This window comes from Anguilla rostrata, chromosome 9 (assembly GCF_018555375.3).
Source record: "Anguilla rostrata isolate EN2019 chromosome 9, ASM1855537v3, whole genome shotgun sequence".
NCBI lineage: Eukaryota > Metazoa > Chordata > Actinopteri > Anguilliformes > Anguillidae > Anguilla > Anguilla rostrata.
The window spans coordinates 9178804-9199329 of NC_057941.1; the positions used below are offsets into that span (position 1 = coordinate 9178804).

Sequence of the window (20526 nt, forward strand, 5' to 3'; positions counted from 1 at the left end):
CGGGCGGCCAGCAGCTCCTTCAGGTACTCCCAGAGGCGCAGCACGTTGTCGCGGCGCGCCAGCACCCGGCGCACCTCGTGGTATCCCTCCGCCTCCAGCTCCCGCGCCACCGCCTCCACGGCCGCCACGCGCTCCCCGTACGCCCCGATGTCCGTCTCGATGGCCTCGTGCTTCCGCGTGGCCGCCTCCACCGCGCTCAGGTCGATGCCGAAGTTGTCCTGCGCGTGCGCGGGGTGGGGGGTGGAGGCAATGGTGAGAATGAGGGATTTTCGATTATTTCACAGATCGATTGATCGCACAATTAGCTCGATTCTGAATTGATTCCAAGCATTGGGAAGAATCTATTTTCAGAACGGACAAAGTACCCAAGTACCCAAGCTTTTCCATCATAATAAAGTCTTAAAACTTAGCCTATCGTATCAATAAATCAACTGATTTTATTTGCTCGCAACTAAATTTTTTTTTCTCCTTTTATTTAACTCACAAATGTTGCGCGCCAACAAAACCAATATACAACGGTTTGTCTGAATACTCAATTCCGATTGGCTGGAATGAGTGCAGTATTCTTCCATACACGCCCGCTATGAAGCAGCGCCTGAAGAAGTTCAATCACCATTCTAAATTAATGCGTATTGGTCAGACTCGAAAAATAAACTGAAATTTGTAAGAGCAAGCCAACAGTTTCAATATCATACTTGCAACAGTGTCAGCTGATGTCAATGAATGACTGTATAGAGTAGCTAATCTAGTTAAAAGCTTAACTACATTTACAGTTTAGCCTCTGTTTCGAATATAATTCGGTAGTTGGCCCGCTGATTAGTGATAACAAACATGCTGTGAGACTATTTTGACCTGACTGAGGTCCTAGAAAGACCCATTCATTGCTAAGTGGTATATGGTATGGGTTATCTGAGCTGATTCAGATGCAAGCATAAAATTCTGAACCCAGGACTGTCAGTGAATGAAAGAATTACGTTTGAGGTAACAGCGAAAAATGACGACGCTCAATTCTTTCATAGCGCTTACTGTGTGAAACCATACACTGCCTACTCCCTCATCACAAACTCGTGAATAGAGAGAATCTTCTAAATATAGCCATGTGTTCCCTGCTGTAGTCAACATGATTGTTCTCATTAGTTTTAATTTCACATTTGAACATGATCATTCACTGGCGAGAAAAAACATGACATTTAAACTGCTCTCCTAATCAAAACAAGCTTCAATGGCCCTATTGTCAGCAGCATTAAATATTAACGGCGTCGGGTGCGAAAGACAAAAGAGCATCCTGCTGCTGGTTGCTGAGCGTACCTGAGAGACGAGGCGCTGGTTCTCGCTCAGCCAAGTCTCCCTCATGGCCGCCTTGCGGTCGAAACGCGCCGCCAGCATCTCCAGCTTCTCCTGGCGAATCAGCTCGTTGCGCAGCGCCAGCTCCCGCTCGTGCTCCGCCTTCTCCAGGCGTTCCCACGCCTGACGGAACCAATCACAGCAGCAGCACGTCAAGGCCACGCCCTGCCCTTCAAAATCTTTTTACTCAAATAGTAAATCAGAGCAAATCAACAGCAGTAGTGAATGCAATATCCTTCCATGTTCTGTAACATCTACAGCAGTGGTTCCCAGGCCAGTTCCTGGAGATTTACTGTATCTACTGTAATGATTTCTGTAGTTCTATGTGAGAATAATCCTTACTGTAGAACCTGTATACAGTACATAGCTATAGATCTGCAAAGCATTCTGGTCAAAATTTGATGGCGGGTGAAACTTAAAGTAATAAATCTTAACACGGTAATAGGCCTGTTTGACTGCCAAAGTTTCCCAGCCGCAAAAGGCTATGCTAACTTTGCTGTACTTAAAATTTGGGTTATTTTCAGCATTGATTTTGTTTACAATAGTGTTTGCCATCACATCGATTGATTATGGACTTCTTTCATGCCCTGCTTTGCACTGTAGTCTACACTGAATTGCTGCAATAATACTAACAAAAATAAATACATTTAATTGCAACTGTTGAAAAAAAGATCACAGTTTCACACGGGGCTGGGAACCACCGCACTACAGCCAATCGCAGTGGGGGTTGTGCGTTATGCTGCGGTGGGAACAGGGAACAGAATCTCCTCAGCTTTCATGGCACTTTCCACAGTCACGACCACAGCACCTTGTTAATGTCAGAGATGAGCTTGCCCTCCCTGGGCATGTAGACCTTCTGATTGTTGGCCCTCATTTTGCTTTGGATGGTGAACAGCAAGACCTCCAGATTTCCCTTTTCCGTAAACCTGCAGCACACACACACACACACACACACAGACACACACCACGTATTAGCAATGTTTCTCAAGTCACCAACAACCCCATCCACGGAGACGTTGCCCACAGTGTATACGCAACCCAATTTCAGTTCTCTTTCTGGGATTCTGTTCCTCCCTGCCCTGTCCTAGTTCCCTTCCCTCAGTCCCTAACTGCCCCTCCCGGTCTCGCCGGCAGGTCCTCACTTGGGCGGCTTCTCCACGGTGCGGTAGGTGTTGAAGGCCTGCAGCTGGTTCTGCACTCCGCTCAGGGAGTTGGCCAGCTGCCGGTCGTTGAGGGTGAAGATGGTCTGCTCGATCCACTGCAGCAGCTCCGACGCCAGGGTCTCGTACTTCTCAATCAGCTGGTCCGCCTCGATGGCGTAGTCCAGCACCTGGGCCGCAGAGAGGCAGGACTTCATTAGCAGGGAGCAGCGAGCACGTCATTACCGCAGGGTGCACGTCCCCCACAAGCGCACACACGGAACGGGCGATACACCTCAGGCCTCACCTTGCCAATCCTCTTGCCCTCCACAGCCAGGGCCTTCATCTTAGAGAAGTAGTGGTAGTAGGTGGCCACGTAGGTGATGATGGACTTCTCATCCGGGTGATCGACGTTGACATCTGCACAGAGAGAACGACTCAGTCAGTGATGCTTCAGACCAGAGATTTCTCTCCCTCACCGCAACATACCTCTCACTCTAAAACAGGGTTGTCTACACTACCTAATCTGTTTCCACCGACAGCTCAGGAATCTCACCCAAGTGACACTAAGCATGGATTTGGGTCTGAGTTCTGTTATCAGCTCCCATGAATAACCCTTCTGTCCAACCCCAGTCTTTCAGACAGGCCCATATTCTTACTTTAGCGAAGATGTAACTGGTTCCTGTAATCCTCCTGCACTCCTAAAAGAAATGTTTTATTGGAAACTATGGTACTTTGAGCCTCTCTGCAGTCTTTTTCCCTCTCATTTCTCATACTAATTTTAAATGCCCAATTACAACTTGTAGACCCATTCCATTGCTTTAGGACTCTGTTCCAACATCCTTATTCCACTGCTTCAACACCCAATTATGAGACTAGCACCTATAGAAACCAGCTGACCACTTCCTTTTATATTGCAGCTAATGCATACATTCCTTCAAGATGTGCACCCCCCTAAAGGCAGCATGGTATGGTCCGGCTTTGATCCAGGCCGCGTGAGGCATCACCGAACCGCACGCTTTAATAGGACCATTAGCCGGATGGACCGCTAATTGGATCCCCCCCTTGTTTGCGGTCTTAATGTACGCACTCCATCACTTCTCATTTCTCTGCAGATGAGCTCGTAAGCATGCAGCACACATTTGGGCAAGAGGCCCTCAGCCTGTTGTGCCAAAAGGACGAGGGCACAGCAGCTGCAGAGAGCAGGGCAGGGGGGGGGAAGGGTAGGGCAGCGGGCACTCACCCTCAGGGTCCAGCAGCTTGGTGAGCCCCAGCTCCTTCTCCGCCACGTTGAAAGCATTCTGAAGGTTGTAGTGGGCGTTGGACCTCTTCAGGGTGTCAAACTCAATCAGGTCGGGTCTGGGTGGAAGAAGGTTTTATCATGAAAACTGAGAATGTTTCCGTATTAAGTGCACAATCAGTGTCGTTCACCTGAAGTATCTTGAATGGAATTAAGACATTTTACAGCCAATGAAAATACACAGTCGGGCAAATATAACTCCATAGCCTACACATCACTTGATGCTATCAGCAGGGAAACCTGATTTGATTTCGACTTCATTTAGAGTCACTGACAGTCCTGATTGAATACATGACTATACCTCCACCCTCAGGCATCGGGTACTGAAAGGAGAACTATTGTCATCTATTTAAACAAACTGACTCATTTTGTTTGGTACTTTCACTAAAATGCTTTTGATTTGGCCAGATGGAGGCATCACTATATTACTTCATGTTGGTATCCTCCTACAGTCAAGCACCACCAAGCAGCAGAGACAGCTTTCGAGTCACAGTTTCTGGCATTTTCATTAAACCAAACGTGGGAAAAGGTGTTCTGTTGTCAAAATCTGTTTTTCAAGGTTTCTTTTCAAAACGATTACACCGATGCTGCAGGTACTTGTAAGAAAGCACGGCTTCAAATAGAAATAAACCCCAGCGATACAGCAGTCACAGAATTCAGTGGTCTGAGTAATAACAGCTTTTCCCGGCTGCAGTGGATGGCGCTCACTTGGGTGTTGTCAACCGTTAAGAGGACAGCTTATACAAGAATGATTGCTCTTCGCTGGAAATATGGCCTACAGGATATAGGGAGTTTTATTGACCTGGACCCGAGAGGGACAAACATATAAACACACACACTCGTTACCTGTGCTTGTGCACGATAGCATTGAAGGCAAGGCCATCCCTCCAGCTGGTTGTGAAGTTGTGAACATTGACGTTCTGGTACCTGCAGAGAAATGTCTCAGCATCAGTAGTGTTGTTTCGGTGGTGGCACACATTAACCTTCAATGGCCCTGCATCACCTAATCTTTTAATCGCTCCCCTTCACATCCCCCTCCCCTCTTACCCTGCAGTCTTCATCTGGCACCACAGCAGCAGGGCGTCTTTGGCTGACTTCTTCTCCTTGTTGTCCTCCGTCTCCACGCTGATGTCCTGGATCTGCAGGCAGAAGACATTTCCAGCCCAGACTTACATGCAGAGATCCAGTCAAGATTTACACTTTAAAAAAAAAACCACAGTAATAACTCTCCAGCCACTGAAAGGCTAAATTGCACTGATATGTACGCATCCCAGTGCTGACATATTTGACCCTGAGTAGGGGCCTGAGTGGGAGGGGTCCGAAACAGTGTGAGCCGGTACCTGGAAGCGCAGGATTATGGTCCATATAAGACCCAGGGTGAGGCGGTGGTTCCCATCCACAATGTCATGGGAGCCCATGTTCTCCAGGTGGACCTTCTGCTCCTTGAGGAACTGCAGGGCCTTGTCCACGTTCTCCAGGCAGTGGATCCTCATCCGCCCCTTAGTAGGCTTGGGCTGGGGCGGGGGGAGGTGAGACAAGGGCAAAACAATTAATGTCATTGGATGACAATTCTCAGTTCTCTTGTTCCCAAGAGCAGGTGTCGTGTGAGGACAGAATGATGATATTAATAGAATATTAATTGAATGTTATATTAATAGAAGGACACACACACACACCCACACACACGTGTGCACACACAAACAGATGCACACACGTGCACACACACGCCCACACACATGTGCCCACACACACACACATGCACGTACACACACACACACACACACGCACACCCACACGCACGTGCGCACACACACACACACACACACACACACACACAGCGTTACAGCGCAGTACGGACCAGCTGTTCGCTGGACAGCACTTCCAGCAGGCGGATGAGCATGCGTCCATCGCGCAGGTCGGTGTACAGGTCCCCGATGCGGCAGGTGACTCGGCCCAGGTGGGAGTTCACCCACTTGGTGAAGGTCTTCTTCTGCACCGCCTCCCGCTCGTCTGAAAGAGAGGGGGCAGGGGGCGGAGTTAGCAATGAGGCCGCAGCCCGACCAGCAGATCATATGAACCACTGGGAAATGCCTTCCGTATGTCAAAATGAATTTCACAGCAATTCACCTTTTCATTATCTCATCAGAAACATCCTTCATGAATATTTAAGAAAATCAATGGAAGTATTGATTCAACTTCCAAGTGAGCTTAAAATAGTAAAAACAAGTGATAACTAGAAGATGACACTCAGAACAGCACATACTTCCGTCAACACAATGTAATTGTCAAGACACGCCAGTTCCACATGTCAGATATTCATCAAAGTGTAATTTCTTCCATGCAGTTCACATCAGGAGATGCATGCATTTTCATGACTGTATCTCAAATTGAGCGTGAGATATGCCTTTTTAAATTGTAGTTGCTTTTAAGCATTTTAGTCAGTTATTGCAAAGTCATTTGGGCAATCAGCATCATATTTGTTTAGTGGCTGGAAATGAGTTCTGTAGCACCCCCCTGCTGACAGGAACACAGAGTTTCATGGTGTTACAAGAAATCCGTTCAGAACATACACGCCCTTTTGCGAGAAGCCACGCCCACCGCCGCCGCCGCCTTTGGCCACATGGTGTGACAAGTTACTCACTTCTTCCTTTTCTCCCCTCATTAAACTTTCGAACAAAGTTTTGTGGTGTTACGTAAATCCGTTAATAAGTTGTATGCCTTTTTGTAAAAATCCACGCCCCCCCTTTGGGCAATTTGTTAATCAGTTCTTCCTTGCCCCATGATCATGCCAATCCATTCATAACTTTTGGAGATATCCTGCTAACAGGCAGACAAACAGACGGACAGAAAGCGGTGAAAACATAACCCCTGTCAGCTGTTGGAAGAAGTAATAAATTAAAATTATGCACTATATATCAAATTATGAAATAAAAAATTATTAAAAAATCATTTGATGTTTGTGCATTGGACATTAGGATCTTTGAGTTAGTGGCTTAGAGAAGGGTTTCCAGCCCAAGGAAAACTGTTGAACTGCTGGCACTGACTTTGGGAGTTCTTTCAGAATAGTACCTGGACAGCAGCTCTAGATTAGTGCTCAGTTGACACACAGAATTCTGACAATGTTTATCCAACATCCTGACAAACAAGGTAACGCTTCCAAAATGTTGCTAGGACATCATAAAAATTTCATGTGTCAGCTGGGAATCTGGTACACAGAAAACATATTGACATATGGTGCAGTGAATAAGCAGCTCAACGTGTCACCTATGAGGTGACCTCATCACTTGGTCATGTGACTGTGTTGCGATCTAATTCCACTCAATGGCACACACCACTCAAGCGGTCCACAACTGGCTCAACTCCAACAGCCTTACGCTGCCAGGAAGTACACGATCATGCAGGTAATTGACTAGTACATGCACGTACAAACAATGCATAATTTATTTTTGCCGTTTTTCTTCCCTAGAGGCAGGAATAAGAGCAACAGTAATCCCTAAAACGCACATCCATTTATCTTCCAGGTTCTCTCATCAAAACAACTCAGGCTTCAAAATGTAACGTTCCACTTCTCGACAGAAAATGCAATTCGGGAAAATACGGGTTTGTCAAGAGCAACAGGCAGAGCCGTAGAGTTCCAATAAATCGCAGAGCGCACTTCTTGCTGTATTTTTGCCAAAAACAGCGGCACGCAAAATCAACCCCAAACAAATCTTACGGGATTTATAGCCCATCGACAGAGGAGGCCATGTGACCTCGCCATCGTCTGCTGCGGAGAGATGGGAAAGGAGCGGCGAGCAGAGGATGCAGCGGCGGGCCCGTGAGGTCAGCAGAGCAGAAGGGCGGAGGTAAACCCCTTCACAGGTGGGTGGCTGGTTTTTAAGGCCGGAGCAGCTACCCCCGTGGCAGAGAGGCGGTAATCCTGATCTGATTTATGGCGGTACTACGGGGATTAGACGGCCACTCTGTGGGGATTTAGGAAGCCCCCTCGCGGCACGCAGAGCCACCTCCATCAAACGCTGATGGGTTTGAGAGGCACACCCCCGAGACCCAGCAGCCCCAAAAAACTAAGGACCCCAGACTGCTGCCCCTCACTGCCCTGTCCCAACATGGCCCCCTGTGCAAAGGTCTCACAACCAGCTAGCACAAGCTTCTGTTCTGTTCTCAGGGTTCAGCAACCGCAGCCTGTTCCCTAAGAATACAAACCAGGTTGTTTTGAAGCTTTCAGACTCAACCTTCTGTAGATTCACAAAGGCTCATTTGCTATATGCATTCAGTCCCAGAGCCTGGGACCTTTCTTTCCCTTTTTGAGCAGAGCTCTCCTGGCAACTTTGTGCAGGACAGGTAGGGTTTATTTATGCACTTACCCACACAGTACTGGTCATACACTGCCCTCAAAGTGCCTTTCAAATAAGATTACAACTACCTAATTCTTAACCCTTGACTTAAAGAGAGAGATAATCTGGTTAATGTGGCATCTCTGAGCTCACACCATCAGAAATAAGAGGATAGCAGCAGCCGTACTGCACTATGACTGACTAAAGTGGGTCTGGGCCTTGTTCCTACTTGGATGGCAGATCAGCTGGGAAAAGCAGGCTGCTGCCAGACATTGCTATTGTGGGCCAGTAGAGGGCAGTCTTTCTATTGGACCAAGGAGAAAACCGATGACCCTTTTAAATAAGATGTCAAACTTAAGGTTCTAATTCATTGCGGTGGTCATTAAAGAGCACTCCCCTATTTTCCTGTCAAAATACCCAATCTGTCTCTCAGTCCAGCCATCTGATCACCCCCCTGCTTAATTAGCAAATAAATCCCACCCTCTCCATTCCAGCTGACGTGTGGTCAGCATTATGTTTTAAAATGGCTGATGTGCATTACCCAGGTGGGTGCTACACACAGGCGGTGGTGGATGAGTTGAATTCCCTCCCTTCACTGTAAAATGCTTTGAAGTAACAGTACACCTAAATCTGCGTAATTTTTTTCTTGAAGTATAATGTACACTGATTGCATACCAAAATAGAACAAGTACTTCATCAGTTAAAGTCATGTATACTTAATTGCATGCAACCTCTGTCCATAATTTTATCAAGTAAATCCTATTCATTTTTTTTTTGAGTGTAGAAGGCATTCAGATACAAGCACAGTGTTAAAAGATATGTTTTATAGTAGCTGAGCAATTTGGTCATAAGTTACTAGCAGCACATTTTTGCAACATTTTTTGCAACACCCACTATTTTGGAGTGTGTAAATATATATGTAGACAGCAGATTCAAATTACTCTACACTGAAAGGCAAAAATATGTATTTAGAGTTAGGGTGAGGTACCACTTCACCAATTCATACAATGAAAGGGACAATATAAATGCAATATTCAGCTGTGATTGGACAGGCGCTACATGTCTTATCAACATAACTTAAATTTCCCAGTAACAGAAATGGGTGACGTTAGAAAAAGCTGGACTGAAGAACAGACACCAGGACTGAAGACACGTACACACAAACGATACAATCAAATGGCTGTATAATCATATGCAGGGCTTCAAATTCAAACGGCTGTACTTCACTTCATTTTATTTTTAAAAGCCTGACAGGGCACCCTCTGGCCTGTTAACATCTAAAGTACAGCAGCTATGTTCGCCAATAAACAAGTTTGCCAAGGGCCATTCTCAGTGCATGTCTCTCTGAGGCCAATCCTGTTGCCGTTTCCCTGTGAGAAACAAACAGCGTGAAAAAAGATACAAATTCTCCCCTTCGCTCCTCATTACAACCACAACATCCAAACCGACCCCAAATAGAACCGCAAAAAAATTTACCCAGGCCCTTTATCCTGACAAATTGCGACTGACCCTAGCACACAGCGTGTGACAAATAGAAAACCGCCTCTGGAATGTTCTTAAATCTTCGCGTTGCACAAAGTTCTCACGCTGTTTACGCACCGCGGTGGAGGAAGGGCCGTGCGTCTTACGCAAATGATCAGATAGAGAGGGGCAATTAAGAAATAAATGGAATTCCTGGATGCGCGGCTTATCGTCCGTGAGACAGTTTTCCCCGAGTCAGGCTATCAGGAAGATAGCGGCGCTAGCGGCGTTATCTGCTGGTGAGGACCGGCTCCCCCTGCAGCCTTGACCTCTCTCAGTCACAGCAGGCATTGAGCATTCCAGGCCAGATCTGTGCCAGACTGTGACCATGGATCTGCCCAGCCCACTTACTCCTGGAAACCATTAGCCCCATGGCGACCTGGCCCCACCCACACTACAGCTCACATTCACCCTAAAGTGTTTTTTTTTTTGTGGGTGTGCAGAGGTAGACAAAATAATGACACGACTTTGGGGTCAACAAATACAGCCTACAGAAGATTATACCTAGAATAGTAAGCCACCAGAGACAGATACAGGACTGTGGTGTGGGTAGAGTTTATGTTATAAGCTTGAGCATGGTGCTTTGCCACAAAGGCTGTTGCATTTAGTCTATAGGAACACATATATAAATCTTAGCTGAGATAGCATAAGCCTGACTTGATGTAGGCTAGATTGTTTGAGTTCTGCACAGAAAACAGAGGTTAGAGAATACAAGAGGTCAACCCAAGAGCTTGTCAGTGCAGTTTACTGTGAGAGGTCAAAAAATGAGATGTACTGCCAGGCTTGGCTCTGTCCCCGCAGAGACCAGGTCTATCCCAAAAAAAAACCCCCAGTAGAAAGCAGTGAATATATGACCCTTTGTGGCTGACATCAGCGAATCTCAGCTGAATGCATTATCCTCCACGCTACAGACAGAGGTGACGCAGCCCTCCGCTGAGGTCAAGTTTCTGCCCTTTCACTTTACACAATTAAAAGGTTTTCTCACGCGATGAAATCGATAAAGGAGACCGTCTTTCAGGGGCAGCAGCTGTGCTCTGAAGCACTTCCGATTCCTACGGCCCAAATTTGCAGAAAGTAGGGCGCTTACCGAACACTGCTGTACGCACAACGAGCCGAGGCACCAGGCTGCGACGTTCAGAGAGAAAACAGGAAAACAAAAACAAATCGGCAAAAGGTGAAGACGACAGAAGTGAGCCAGACAAGGTGATACTGCACCATAGTCTTGGGGGGGGGGGGCATCCTATCATTTACAGCTCACTGTAGCTGTAATCCCTAAATTGGTCCCTTGAAAAAAAGCCACAGAACAGACCCAAACTTGAATCACAGGCTGTTTCAATTCCTCTTTTCCTTTTTGACATGCAATCTTAGGTACTGAACAAAATTAACCACCAGAGATGATACTAGAAGATTCCAATCAGAAGTTCCACACTGAAGAACATCCAATGTATACCTTAATCTCACGAGCACTGCCGATCAGGGCTTCAGAAATCTTTAGATCATGTCAGATGAAATTGAGACTTTCAGGATTATGGCAAACAATAGATGTTTTGAAGCATAACAGCTTTTACCACAGAAAAACAAGCGAGATCAATTTCTGGTAATCCCAGTATCATTGTCACGACCAAGCGGCCAAAAACGGGCTGCGTTTTTGAAGCTCACTTCCTTGACCATGTGACCATGGCCCACTTTTCACCTGAAAATCATTCTGGAATGATTTTATTTTTGAGTATTTTATCCCTCCAAAGCAACTGTGTATCCCTTTACAAGCAGCAACCCAACTGAAGTGTTGTTTTTCACGCTGTTCTATAACCATGAGAGCTGCAATTCTCCAGGTTTGGAGTGAAACCTATCGCTTGATCACTCCGGCTGGATCGCCCTTGGCTGGAACAATATGGCACTGTAGAAACTCAACGTCCTCCCCCAGCCAGTAAAGAGAGGAATGATACTCAGCACAACAGTGCGGAAATTGTTACTAAAACCTTCAATGATTTACTCATTCTGCCTACCTTAAAATACACAGCTGAAAAAGGGAAAGTACTGAAACAAAGAAGGCATTCAGTTTAACCACTGTGACCTGGATTCAATCAAGAATTTGTCTTTAACTTTGACTCACAATATAATATATATCTTCATTAAAAAATCAGCAAATGAGTCTGAAACTAATGAAGAATAGTTTGATGATGGAAGGTTACTATTTCTTAGATTTATAGTTCAACAAATTATCCCCCCAACAAAAAAAACATTTGCAGACATTTATTAATTCCAAACAAAAGCATGTGTGCGTATGTTCGTAAGTAGGGATGAAGTCACATATTAATAATCTGACACACTTCTCTCACCTAAAAAAACACAGATAGGTGTCTTCTGCGGGAACAGAAGGAACAGGAATCCATGATCTGATGGTCCACAGATACACACACACATATACACACTAACACTGTTCTACACATGCTTTCCATTTGCCACAAGGACTAACTGTCCTTTGTTCCAGTCTTACAGGGTTAAATGACAGCAGTGAGAGAAGAGCAGGACCAGGACCAGAACCAGGACCAGAACAGCGTTTCCTGTTTCCTCGTGTTTAAACATACATCACTGTTACACTTTACAAACTACATCTCCAACATGGAAGGAAGGGTTCATCCACCCGCTTTGTTTAGGTTCCAGTCTCTGTGAAACGAACACCTCTAATTCTGAACCATCAAGTGTCAGACTAGCCCCTAAGCGATACGCACGAGCGCGCACACACACACACACACACACACTCTCAGGCAAAAACCCATACAATGGCGCCTATGCCGCGGCAGTCTGTTGGGGAGTCAGCCTGCAGGGAGAGCCCAGTAAATGACACACCTGAGGAGGATTACAGCACTCAGCAGTCAGGGCCACATTCCAGGTGACGCTGGTCATGTCGCAACAGGTCCAGACCCTGAGGTTGCACGTTGGGGGGGTTGGGGGGGAAGTCTAACACACCCCTGGCTATGGTCATCTCCTGTGACCAGGCCCTGTAATAATAGGTTCGTCATCCGAATACAATCCCAGTTGCCCAGTGAGCACTTGCAGACATTTGAGAAGGAGGGTCATGCCCTCGGCTTTTAATGCTTTTCTCCACCTTGTGCTGTTGAATCTGCAAGCTGCCCTAAGTACATTGAGGGTGGTTCTCCAAAGTTAAGAAACCCAGGCAGAGTTTCGATTAATGTCACAAAGATGTTTGTGCTATTCTAGCGCCATAGACTACAATCACTGGCCTGGCTAGTCATTTCAGACCCACGTAGGACGCGCCTGTTGAGAATCAGATGATAACTGTCTCGTCTCAAGCAAAGAGTCCTCGTTCACCTCAAACGTGAGACCCCGCATGCACAACACTCTCTCTCCAGCCCGGGTTCTGACATCACGCCTGAGTCATCGAAGCCCGTCAAGACACTGACAGCTGCAGTGCATTATACAAAGACGAATTCAAGGACAAATCTCGCTTTCACCTCCTGTCGCCATTTGTTCCTCCATTTTTGAAAAGACAATATTTCCTTCCTGATTGTCCCTTAATTAAAAAAAACTTTAATTATACACGTTGTATCCCTTGCTTTTTTTAACATTATTATTTATTTATTTATTTCCAAACAACTGAAATCTTGGGCCACGTTATCCAGATACACTGTCCAGATGAGCAGTGACTACTTTCCCAGCATTCCTTTGGCCCCTGACATTCCCTCTATTGGGGGAGGCACAGGTGCAGCCCGTCCCATGGTGCCATGCACCCATCTGCCCCTTATCAACTTCCCGCTATTTCCCAAACAAACCGAATTCTTCAGCAGTTCAAGGCTGGCGGGGCTTATCGGCCAATCCAGCAGTCCGGCTGGAAGAGAGAGATGGCCGTGCTATCCCTGGATGCGCCACAGTTATCCACTCAAAAGACACAACAGTGCAAAAGCTCTGCCAGGATTTTACATACTTCATTAGAAAAAAAAAAACTGTGGTGATGTTTCAGTACTGTTGGAAGCAAACATCACAAAATCATAAAACATTAATGTTACCTTGAATACCCAGGATGCTGTTTTTACTGACAACTAACCAACTGTGGACCAATAATAAAAAAGCATCAGATTACAGACATATATTCCTGTTCACATGCCCTTACCATTAATGACTGCATAGCGAGACTGGATGTAAAAGAATGGACTCAACATTACTGCACAACATTCCTTGGAATGCAAGTACATCTGTTTGATACACTTCATATTCATTGACTGTAAATCCCACAAAAATCTCACATGGTATGTATGTCTGCTGACATCTGGAGAAATTAATCTCACAAGATGACCTGTATGTACAGTACCACAAACAAAAGTACTTTTTATTCTTGTTCCAGGCATTATGACTGAAATACATGGGTTTACAAATTCATACAATGAATAGGAGGATTTTAAGGGAAATGTTGACGTTAGAAATCCTCATACTGAAAAATATTGCAATACTGTTTTCCACCAGGAGAAAAGTATGAAGTAGACAGCAGGAAGTATAACATGCAGCATTTGCACAGAAATAGTACACTTCATAGTCAATGGATGTAATTTGCAATCAGAAGGTTCCTGCACTCACAGGAACTACATTAAAATAGCCATCTGAACCTCCGATGAAAATGTCCCAAAAGGGAATAGATCTGACTTAAAAATAAGTATTAATATCTCACATTAATATCACCAAAGCCTTATTTCGGTGCCTCGTGAGGCTCCACCCCCGTCCAGGGACTCCTTACTCCGAATGGCCTGTTTCCTTCAGTCCATCTGGGAATCTCCACCGGAGACTAAATTAATAGGCTGCAGCCATCAATCAGCATGTCTACTTTAGTGACCTGTCAAAAGCCCCGTGGAGAGAGGATCATGGGAAACGTACCGTACCTTAGGTTCCAGTTCAGAAGCGGGAGGAGATCGCACACTAAGCTGCCGTAAGACACTGCAATATCTAATGTGCACGCCAGAGGCTAACAGGCTGTGTGGCTAATGAGGGGTGTGCTGGACTACGCAGGGTGTGCCAGTCACTTTTTACCACGAGAAATACAATATGGGAAAGCCTGCTGTTTATCTACGCAGAGCAGATTAGTTTATAAAAGGGATTTTGATAGCAAATAAAAATTAAGATAATGTGGTAATTGCCTATGCAGCCAGAGTAATCATGGGGAGAGAGGGTGAGAAATAAGGTTACTGTGTAACTGTACCGTGATTGGACAAGCCAGCCAAACACAGAGCAACACTGGGGCTCAAATTCTAAGGCACACACACATTTCAGCCTCCCTGCCTGAAACGTGAGTACGCACTCTCTCAAACAATAAGAGCAGGTTGCTGAAACACAGCTTAGTTGCATAAACGTAATGCATTCACACCTCTAAACTGATGCACCTTACTTGCAACAAAAAAAACAGAGCCTTAGGCTACACCATACAGTTAAATAAAAGCTAAACAACAAGTAACACGTTTTGCACATTTATGGCAACAGCCAGTTTAAACAGAGAAATGACATCCCAGTAATGGATGGCATTGACAACTGCAAAGGTAAAATGGGACCAGTAGCTCAGCTCATAACAGGAAATAAGCATAATGCTTAATGAGGCCCAAAGAGGGAGTTTATTTAATATCCGCATCACAGGAATAATATGAGTGCTTTTAGAAGACACCTGTAATTGAAGACCTGCTGCCCAAGTCTGTCATTAGAGGCTACTGCAAAGATACTCATTAACACACACACACACACACACACACACACATGCACAGACACGCATACACACACACATGCACACACACACATTCACACATATGCACACACACACACATGCATACACACACACACTCTTACACAGCATTCACATCGCAAACTCTCTTATCCTGTGTGACCTACAAGAGTGGAAAACATCAGTGTTCAGGTCTCAGGTCTCAACACTATAAAGTCATATCACAAATAAAAAAATTTAAGAAGGAAGAGAACGCCCATTTATAATCGATACATGTAAAGTGAGAAAACAAACCAAAAAGTAAACGCCACTACAGCTGACCTATATTTACACAACTATAACAAATAATGACAATCCCAGGAGGAAATTCTATAAGAAACAAAGAGAACAGAAGGTCAGGGGGGCACGGTGGAGTCTGAAGAGAAGAGTGTTCAGCGTGTCAGAAGATGGGCAGGGTTCCTGCTGCCCTGACTGCAATGGGACGCCATTTTCACCACCGGTGGACCAGAACAGACAAGCAAAGCGGCTGAGAAGGGCAGGCGGGTAGTGGGGGAGGAGCCGGGTGCCCAGAGAGACCCGACTGCTATGCAGGATCTGACCATCTTTCGAAGATATAATGGAGTAGTCCCTTTAGCTGCCCAAAAGGCTAGTACCATGGTTTTGAACCTGACGCTGGCCGATATTGGTAGCCAGTGGAGGGAGCTGAGAAGGGGAGTGACACAGCTGAGTTTGGTGAGGTTGTAGATGAGCTACAGAGGCCTGACAGTGGGGGCAGGGAGAGCACAGACACATAAGTACACACATGCTCAGACACACATGAACCACACATATGGTACGTATATACACAATTATAACGGACGCACTAAATAAGAGACAAACGCAGTCATTTTGTAAACGCAGTGGGACATTCACATGACAGACAGGCAGCCTTGCCCTTAATTCTGGGTTTGATGCACGCGCCCTTGATCATGACTTGTGTTTCTGTTCCCCTTCACAGATCAAGAAGAGCCAATATTCTGCCCTGAGCCATAGCTTATGGCTGAGCACCAGCGCACCGAAACCCAGTCAAGTATTAAACAATTGCAGCTGCAACGCACTGTTGTTTTATTTGTATATACTCTATTTATTTATGTATTTTATGCCATTACATTTTGGTGCTGTATTTTATGTTGTGTGCTGTACGTAACACTGTGTTACAATGAAAAATGAATGATGTGCATCTTCTGTTCCACTGCCAGGCCCCACAGCCCCACACAGCTGCACATAACAGCCATGTGATCACACCCGAACGAGCTGGAAGAGTCCTGCTCCGGTTTGGGGTCCCGGCGCACACGCTGCCGGCCCCCTCAGCGTACCCCCGACAGCGGGGTGCCAGTGCGGGGAGCAGCAGGGAGCGCCCCCACTGTGACTCCCCACCCTACGGTCCTCCTCTTCCTGCAGGAGGAGCAGGGAGCGCCCCCACTGTGACTCCCCACCCTACGGTCCTCCTCTTCCTGCAGGAGGAGCAGGGAGAGCCCTGCTGTGACTCCCCACCCTACGGTCCTCCTCTTCCTGCAGGAGGAGCAGGGAGAGCCCCACTCAGACTCCCCGCCCTACGGTCCTGCTCTTCCTGCAGGCCAGCAGCTGGTCCACAACAGATAAGGAGGCGGATGGGGCAGGACGTGCCAGGGCCAAACCCGCCAGACTGACAACATAGTGACCCCCTCCTTCCCCCCCACCCGCCTGTCTGCGTATGTGGGGGGGGGCAATACTTCACCTAACATTCAGCTTTGGTCTGTTTTTAAAGTATAGTCCTGCAGATGTAAAGCTTGCAGGTACAATTAATGATAGAAATGATAATGTGTGCGTGTATGTATGTGTATGTGTGTGTGTGTGTGTGTGTGTGTGTGTGTGTGTGTGTGTGAGTGTGTATCTGTGTGTGTAAATACCAGTCACAGGTGAGACATAGAGCAATCCAGCTCTGGCAGCACCTTCCTGCATGAGCCCAGCAGAGGGACACAGTGACAGACCTCATTTACAGCCTACACTGTGGATCTACATTTGGGATCTCTTCTGCTACCCTTTCTCTCCATCCTCTCCTGTAAAAAGGATAAATATTAAGTGCTGGGAGGCGGTGTATCATACTGTGGCACTGCCTCGCTTGTGACTGTGTTAAAATAGCAGCGTCTCCCCGAGGGTTTCACAGCTCTGTCTATGAATGATGAAGATTATCAACACTTGTGTGAACACGCGACCTAACAAGATATTTTAACAACAAGGTCAAGCGCCTTGCCCTGCAGCGGGTCCCCCCCAATTCACACATCTTCAGACTAGTCTGTTCCAGTGTGGCCTGAACTGACTGAAAGTGGCAGAAGACACTATCCACTCAGCACAATGACCGGTGAATGCAACAGCCTTTTCTGTGCAGAATGAAAGACAGGATGTGGGGCGAGGAGTGTGTGAGGTGAAAGACGGGGCGGGGGGCGAGGTGTGTGTGAGGCGAGGGCACGGCGATTCGGAGCAGGCTTTCATCCCTCGCCTCTCTCACTTATCTTCGCATTCCACTGTGTGCGCACTGACGTCACATCCACACAACGCTGAGCAGGTACAACCAGCCAGGTTCAACAGCACTGGTTTAACAGTTCCATATTGCAACACTAATGCACACATACATCTCAACGGCCACAAACGCTTGCGCGCATGCACACACACACACACACACACACACAACAAGAGCCACAAAAGAGGGGTTTGAGGAGGGGAGCACAAGGGAGAGAAATGCATGTAATGTTTTCTCAAACAAGTCTAAAATCCCATTTTACAAGGAGAGGAAGACAAATTAGCAGACCTGACAGCCTTTTCCATTATTATTATTATTATTATTACACTACTATTCATAACAGTATATGAATCAAAAGAGTTAGTTACTGACATGGTTCATCTGCTTTCGCAGTACTGAACTCATGCCCATGGAAGGATATTTAGAATCTGAGAGGAAGAGATAGACTCCATTTCTAATAAAACTCTTTTGTGTTATTCAGTGACTGAAATGAATGTGACCAAGCCCAGTTCATGTGACCATAACAGTTTGAAGAAATGTTAACCTCCACTATCAGTAACTGTGAAATATCAACAGACACATTGTTGTGGTATTTACGGTTTGGAAATAATTAGTGCTGACTCGGCATTTGGCGTTTTTCTCTTCACAAAAACACCTTGTTAGTTTGCAGGTTGTTCTCAGAAGGTTCTGGAAATGCAAATCTCTCCAGTTATTTTTAGTCTGCAGAGCGCACTTTTTTTTCCCCTCTTTTCAGTGGCAAACACGGTAAACAGCCTTTGAGTTGCCGCTGGCAACCCTGGGGCTGATGGACAGAAGCAGGACGTGGCTGTGCTGAGGGTGACTGGCACACGGGCTGATGACCCTCCACCTCAGCTCGCTGCTGACTCACCGCAATAGAAACTGACCAAAACAACTGAGCATCGCTACGACACTTCCGCTTCTGCAAACAGGCCGCATGTGTGGCAACTGGCGCGGTGTTCGCTTAAATTATCGACATTTTTATAAAACATAAATATTTTATTCAAATTATTTTGTTATGGAAAATTAAAAAGGCAGAAGAAAAAAAAAAGAAATGCTTGAGAAAGCGATGATACAGTAAAGAATTAAAGGTTAAAAGTCTGGCAGTGAACCGGCGCAGGCGAGCGTGGAAAACCCGAGCAGCGATGTAAACACGCGCGACGGCCTGACAGAGCCCTCTGTTGTTGCCGAGCAGCCCCCCGCGGGGCTGAGGTCACGGCGGAGGGCTGACATTTCAGGTGGGGCTCCGCTTGCCTCGCCCCGCAGCGGGGGCGCTCGCAGAAGAGCGGCGAGCGGCGGGTCACGGAAGAGCCGCGTGACGCTAACGGCTAACGCGGCGCGGCCCCCGGGCGCCTTGCGACTCCGCAGGAAACCGGCCCCGAGTCTCTCCGGCGGCCGTCTCCGCGCCCCGCGGAGCTCTGGAAGGAACACGGCGGGGTGCTGCTCTGCCTCGTTACGCCCCGTCCCGTCCCGTCCCGCGGGCCCCGGGCTCCTGAGCAGAGGTGGGTAACCCGGCTTCAAAGAGTAAAAAGACTGACCATGTATTTGCTCCACCACCATGCACCAAACCAGCTGATTCTAATTAGCATAACTCTTCACCAGGGTAGGAGAACTAATTATTGTAATCAGCTGGTTTAGTGCATGGTGGTGGCGCAAATACATGGTCAGTCTTTTTACTCTTCGAAGCCGGGTTACCCACCTCTGCTCCTGAGGCAATTTTAAAACTCTCGTAATTTTGCACCGTGACCCACTTATAAAGTGGGACTGCGAGGGAAAAATGTAAAAAAAATAAATAAATAAAAAATAAAAAAATTTTTTTTTTTTAAAAGCGCCCCGCTCGAACACGCCAGCTGGGATCCGAATGCAGGGACCCCTCCGGAGGCTGACGAGAGCCGCGTGCTCTTAGCGCTGCGCCACGCCCGGTGGAGCATCCCGTCAGCGAGACGGAGAGAGACAGGGAGAGAGACGGAGAGACACAGAGTGAAAGAGAGCAAAACCCGACACCAGGCTCTGCCCTTCCTCTGAAGCAGGCTCTGCGGGAAGGGCAATCCCAGGATGCATCTGTTTTGACATGTCGGCGTGACACGGCCGCTAAGTAGCCGGACCCTAAACCGCACGGTTCTGACACCCAGGCGAAGCACCGCAGTCCTCCCGGCAAAGTACTCAAGCTGAACACCTTTCAGCCGTCGAATGGAAGCTGTATGTGAAAGTTGAACGGGACCGCTCTCTTAGGACCCTAAACGGGCACGGACTGAGGTGCACGACGAATGAACTGGGGCAGACGTCCGCTGTGACCCAGCAGGCTACGGGGTCCACAGGGGAGACCCTGCAGCAGCGCGATCAGCGCCCCGCTCAACGCCATGGGCATGGGACGCGGCTCTGAACGCCACGTGCGCTCCCTCGCACCTCCGGCTTCCTGCGAGCAGATGGCGGACGGGCCGCCGTTATCACGGCAAACCTCTCGAGAACAAACTCCCCCCCCCCCCCAAGTCAAACAAATACGGTGACATCAGCAGCGTTTATTCCAGATCCTGCCCTTTGAACGGACCGTCGAAAGGAGACCGGTCTCGTTCTGTTCCGAAATAATTGGGGGGTCGAAGCAACTACACTCA

At 47.1% G+C, this 20526-nt stretch overlaps 1 protein-coding gene across 5 annotated transcripts in view; it reads right to left on the bottom strand.

Annotated features, from left to right (window-relative positions):
- LOC135262855 (spectrin beta chain, non-erythrocytic 1-like) overlaps nucleotides 1–20526 on the bottom strand; it is a 69136-nt gene that overhangs the window by 22514 nt on the left and 26096 nt on the right. For all 5 annotated transcript variants that reach the window (XM_064350175.1, XM_064350171.1, XM_064350173.1 and 2 more), the window contains 10 exons: nucleotides 5642–5793; nucleotides 5124–5297; nucleotides 4831–4922; nucleotides 4630–4710; nucleotides 3727–3842; nucleotides 2791–2903; nucleotides 2487–2674; nucleotides 2153–2270; nucleotides 1309–1467; nucleotides 1–218 (listed from right to left, as the gene is read on the bottom strand). The exon at nucleotides 1–218 is cut by the window's left edge and continues 85 nt beyond it. In XM_064350175.1, coding sequence (XP_064206245.1) covers nucleotides 1–218; nucleotides 1309–1467; nucleotides 2153–2270; nucleotides 2487–2674; nucleotides 2791–2903; nucleotides 3727–3842; nucleotides 4630–4710; nucleotides 4831–4922; nucleotides 5124–5297; nucleotides 5642–5793 — 1411 coding nt within the window. The remainder of the gene's footprint in view (nucleotides 219–1308; nucleotides 1468–2152; nucleotides 2271–2486; nucleotides 2675–2790; nucleotides 2904–3726; nucleotides 3843–4629; nucleotides 4711–4830; nucleotides 4923–5123; nucleotides 5298–5641; nucleotides 5794–20526) is intronic.